Source organism: Sinocyclocheilus rhinocerous, unplaced genomic scaffold (genome assembly GCF_001515625.1).
Source record: "Sinocyclocheilus rhinocerous isolate Xijiao unplaced genomic scaffold, SAMN03320098_v1.1 scaffold3047, whole genome shotgun sequence".
NCBI classification, from domain to species: domain Eukaryota; kingdom Metazoa; phylum Chordata; class Actinopteri; order Cypriniformes; family Cyprinidae; genus Sinocyclocheilus; species Sinocyclocheilus rhinocerous.
The window spans coordinates 360,814-366,651 of NW_015662947.1; the positions used below are offsets into that span (position 1 = coordinate 360,814).

Here is a 5,838-nt window from a genome sequence, read left to right on the forward strand (position 1 = left end):
GACCTGTATGGCCATATCACAAACTGTCCAACTGCTTATAAGAGTACTGAAATCAGAGAAACATGCATCTATATGCAATGAAGGGCAGGAGATGCACAGAGGTTTAATTTTGCATTAGCTTATTTTATTTGTAGTTATATTTGTTATAATACTTGCAAAACTGAAATCAGAGTTTAAACTTTAAATTAAACACTTCATAAAGCTGGAATGTGTGACAGAAGATGTGTAATATCTGCCATAGTCGCTGGCGTGGTGAGAGAGGGATTTTCTCCCTTTGACTCTTTCTCACAGTGCGAGGAATGATGCCTGGAGGAGCATGTGCACCAGGCGAGCGCTTGTTTGGAGTTTGCTGGTCCTCTCTGTCTTTCATATGGGACTCGGGGTGTCCTGCATCTCTCTGGGTGTGCTGGGGATCATACAAGCCCACTGGCTACAGAAAAGCCAAACCTCCTTCTCCACACCGATATGGAGCGGCGTGTGTGTAAGTAAGAGATCTTAATGTATCTTCTGCATGAGATTTATATACTATATTAAATAAGGTATTATATTTGTAGTATTTTGAAGAATTACATTTAAATACTTCTTTTTTTTAACTAATAGTTTAAACAGGGGCGTAGCCATCATTTCAGAAGTGAGGGGGACAGAAATGTTATATATATATTAATATAACATATATAAACATTACAATATAACATTTCTGTAATCTATATAACCTACCAGTCAACAGTTTTTGAACAGTAAGATTTTTAATGTTTTTAAGAAGTCTCTTCTGCTCAGTGAAATAAAAAGCTTTTGTAACATTATACACTATACCATACAAAAGCTTAGAGTCAGTATAATTTTTATTTTTTTGAAAAGTAATTCTAGAAATCAACACTTTTATTTAGCAGGGATGCTTTAATTTAATTGATCAAAAGTGATGATAAAGACATTTAAAATGTTACAAAATATTTATATTTCAGATAAATGCGGTTCTTCTGGACTTTCTATTCATCAAAGAAACCTGAAAAAATTCTACTCAGCTGTTTTCAACATCATAATAATAAAAAAAAAAATTTTGAGCAGCAAATCAGAATATCAGAATGATTTCTGAAGGATCGTGTGACTGGAGTAATGATGCAAAAAAATTAGCTTTGAAATCACTATAAATTAAATTTTTTAATATATTCAAATAGAAAACAGTTATTTGAAATAGCCTAGTACAAATATTTCAAATTTTTACTGTTTTGCTGTACTTTGGATCAAATAAATGCAGGCTTAGTGAACTGAAGAGACTTCTCTAAAAAATATGAACAATCTTACTGTTCAAAAACTTTTGACTGGTAGTGTATAGGCAACTTAAATTTTTCTCTAATTTCTAGCTTTTAATTGGCTTAGAAATCAGATAACTGCTGGACAATAACCAATAATAATGATTTGTTTATATACTACAAAACTTTTTTATCACATAATAAGGCAGAATAGTTTCTATACTCTAATAAATGTCAATTAGCACTGCATTGTTCATATACTTTATTTATTACCTGGAGATGACTTGACAAACACAAATAAAACATATATTGTCGCAATCGTATGTTTAATGTCTTCATGTTTCCAAACGTTTCTGTTTTCTGTGAAAACAACTGTTTTCAATTCCTCGTACGACTTTCTGCGGGAGAGCGCCCTCCGGCTTTGAGTATGAATGAAACACACACTGCACGGAGTGTTTAGCGCTCCTCGATGTTCATCTCGGCTTATTCTGGGTCCGAATGAAACATCAGATCATGCACAGACTATCCTGTCTCTTTGAATTTAAATCTATATTTATTCACACCGGCTCTTGAAAACCTCTATGCGAACACACTTGCCCGAAAAAGTGCGGGGGACAAATTTACGTGATATTAAAATGGGGAGGGGGGACACGTCCCCCGCGTAATCTACGCCCCTGAGTTTAAATACAGTAATTATTCTTATTTTTAAAGTGGACATGGGATGCCCATTTTCCACAAGTTGGTATGATTCTTTAGGGTCTTCATGAAATGTCTGCAATATACTTTGGTTCAAATTATACGACGGCATTTTAGTGCCACATTAAAAAATTAAAAAATCTAAGATTACGAGATTAAATTTGTGATATTTTGAGAAAAAAAAATTACGAGAATAAAGTCGTACTCGTAGCAATACGAGTATAAAGTCGAAATATTTTGAGAATAAAGTCAAAATTGCGAGAATAAAGTCGAAATATTTTGAGAATAAAGTCGAAATTACGAGAATAAAGTCGAAATATTTAGAGGATAAAGTCGAAACTACGAGAATAAAGTAGTGGCAATTATGAAATTAAAGTTATAATATTTTGATAGTATACTCCCCAGCAAACAATGAGCATTTTTTTCCAGCAGTTTTTGGGTGGCACAAATTCAGCGGCTTTACACGGTCGGACCACCGTCAGCACACCATCGGCAAGCCAACCAATCTAAAAATGCTGTCGGTCTGCCAGAGTTTTTTGGGTGGCACGCCACCAGTGGCTTGCCGCGGCTGGGCCTCCGTCGGTGCACCAGTGGCAAGACGATGATCTGTCCTGTGTTATATTCTCAAAATATTTCAACTTTATTCTCGTAATTTTTACTTTTTTTCTCAAAATATTATGACTTTAATGTCGTAATCTTAGAATTTTATTTTTTTTTTTACGTGGCACTAAAACGCCGTCATAAAAATCCTCAATGGTCTTGTAAATCAATACCTTTTTACCTTGTCAAAACGGCTCTGTTCAGGGTGACCCGTTTCGGTGCATGCCTCTTTAAATTACTGCTCACCCCGCTCCTCTCTTCCGTTTTTTGTGTATTCGGTACCATCAAAAATAAAACTTATCCACTGCGTCCTCAGTGGCTTTCATGTCGGGAGAAATGAAGACTGTTATGTACACTTTTACATCCAACTACAAAACACCTGCACTGCTTACGAGACATTCCCCTTGTCCAAATACCCACACTTGTGGTCTTGGCCACTTGAGAGCACATGCGAGCGACAGGAAGGAAGTGCGCAAGACTGTCACAGGTCTTAAAAACGCCAAAGCGCAGTGCCCTTAACGCACACAAAATCCACACTAACTCTTAGTGTGCTTAGTGTGCATCATGTTGTGGAAATAAATCGTGAGACTTTTTGGCGAGATCTCGCGAGAGGTCACGGAAACCTTTCCAATGTATGTTAAATATTAATAATATTTAGATATTACGTATAATTTGGTAGTAAAACAAATAGTTGCACGTTTTATTGGTGCAAATGAGTAGTGGCGATAATTATTTTGTACAACATTTGCAACTGCTTTTTATCACTTAATTATAAGCACCACAAAATTAAATTGTCATTTGTTATAGGGACTACTGAACAGACATTTAGAAGTAGATTTTTAAATGCAAAGTATTGAAAATAAAAATAAATCTCTGTAAACACTTGCATTTTTACAACACTATAAGTGTATCCCATCAGGTAATGAAAAGTTTTACACACACTTGTGGTCTTCATGCTCACTTGAACACTTGGACCAAATACAGGAAATACATCATATAAGTAGTCAAGTGGTCAAGTGCAAAGACCACAAGTGCGGGTATTTGGACAAGGGGAATGTTGTCGCTACAGCTGCTCGAGCACAGAGAAAATGGCAGACAGCGTACAACTGGCTGTGGGTGGAAATATGCTAATACGGGACAGTCTGTCAGCGGTCGTAGGCGGGGCCTGAGCAGTATGACGTCATACTGCTCAGAAAATCAAGACTGTTCAGGTTTTTTGGGGATTAAAAAAAAAAAAGGAGTGAATGGATTTTTATCATTGTAGGGTAGTTGTGTCCACACTGCTAAGACACATTTATACTCAAAAACCATGTAAAAGTGAATTTTGCATCCGATGTCCCCTTTAAGCATAGAGTTAATCAGCGTGATTTCTAACATCACAATATACAATGTGAAGCTAAAATATGATATCCAGAATGTGCAATATGACATTGCTTTTTTTTTTTTTAAATCACACTTTAAATAGGTCTACTGTTTAACTCAAAATACATTTGACAGTAATTATGGATTATTAAGGATTAATTAGGGTGATTACCTTCACAATATGCAATGTTCAACTAAAATATGATATCCAGAATGTGTAATTTGAAACTGTACGAGAATTTGATTTAGATTTAGTAACACATCTCTGTTTTTCAGTTTCTTGTCTGTGGACTATGTGGGATACTGTGTGCGAAGAAAAGAACTGGACTGACTGTAAGAGTACAGTGACACAAGGCGCAACAATATAAATACTTCTTATCTAATCTAAACACACATTCACAAAGATAATAGCCATTGTAAGCCACTGACACCGGCTTGTAAACATTGCCTGTAATCCCTGCTTTATCACTTTCGTGATACTAATGTGTAATAAGAAGCTGTTTATATAGTAGTCAACACTGCATAATTACTGTTATCTCATACCTGTTTTGTCCCGCCTCATTTCACAGATGATCCTGTTTTCAGCTTGTTGTATCTGTGGACTTATTGGGGGAATTCTCAACGTCCAGTTTCTGCGTGCAATTGTGAAACGGGCCAACAGCCTGTACTCTCTGCACCTGGCCTTCCTCTGCCTGGCCAGCCTGGGCATCTTGAGCTGCACCCTCTCCACCTGGCTCACCTGCAGACTTGCCAGCTGTGAACAGAAAAGACTGTTTCTGGAAAGGGATATTTCGCTGCATCATTCTGTGGAGATGGCCGAGAAGGTGAAGGCGACATGCGAATGAGCTATCTAGGGACTGCGAGATCTATTTTATTAAAAGTGTAAATTTGGTTTATAGAACTGCTTAGTTTAAGTTAAGTCATGATAATTTGTCTCTTGTGAGATAGCAGGTATTCGGGTTCATGTCAAAGTTATTCATGTTAAAGTTCTATAAAAAATTAATCCTGGAATATGATCATTCTAAAGGATTTGTTTTGTCGGATAAATGTAACCTTCATATATCATTAAGTAATGTATTTGGTGAGTTAGTCTACTTTGTTCCTGGTATGCTGATCAATTACCACATTCCAGACAGTTTTAACTGTCAGTGAATGAAGAGTCAGGTGTGATGGTGTCAGTTTGCAATAATGAAGAATGCAATATAATTATGTTAAAACCTTGAAAGTTTAAAAGGTCAGTGTGATTTTAATTAGTGTTAACCCTTAATAGAGCAAAACAAATGCAAACCTTGCAAGTTAAAGGAGGAAACTTAATGAAGAAAAATCATAACTGCACACTCTCTTAACCACAATTTATTATTACCAACATTTCGGCCAAACAAGTAGCCTTTGTCAAGGTATGATTTCTTACAAAATGAAGAACAGCATAAATAGAAATGATAATCATGCACAGGTGGAAGAAATGACCCCTGTAGGGCCTAACACACATTTTAATGGAACAGTTTAACCAATATTTAGACAAAATGTTTTTTTAAATAATAAAACATAAACACCAGCATCTTTGTATGTGTTTTGTGAGTATTATATTTAATACACTAGGCTTGTATGGCTCATATAGTGTGATATAAGAGAATATGGAGCTCGTACTCCAGGAGGAAAAACACCTTAGTTTTATTCAGAGGCCCAAACTGAGCAAAAATTTGCATTTTGGTGCAGTTGCTGATATTTATATGGCCAAAATATAAGTATATTATATAATGTAAATCAATAAGATCTCTATAACTGTATAGCAGAGTATTTACATAATGCATATAAATATCAGTTTTCACTCTATATTTCTCAATAATATGTCTTAGTAAGATGATATTTAAATGCTTAGTTTTATTATTAAAGCTCTGTAGTTTTTATTTTGGGATGGGGGTGAAACATA

General features: G+C 35.5%; 1 protein-coding gene across 1 annotated transcript; it reads left to right on the plus strand.

Annotated features, from left to right (window-relative positions):
• Positions 1-316: 316 nt before the first annotated feature.
• LOC107728522 (transmembrane protein 196-like) lies at positions 317-5,457 on the plus strand. The gene is made up of 3 exons (XM_016538724.1): positions 317-481; positions 4,185-4,241; positions 4,478-5,457. Exons 1-3 carry the CDS (start codon positions 317-319, stop codon positions 4,751-4,753), a joined length of 498 nt encoding a protein of 165 aa, XP_016394210.1. The 3' UTR covers positions 4,754-5,457.
• Positions 5,458-5,838: the final 381 nt, after the last annotated feature.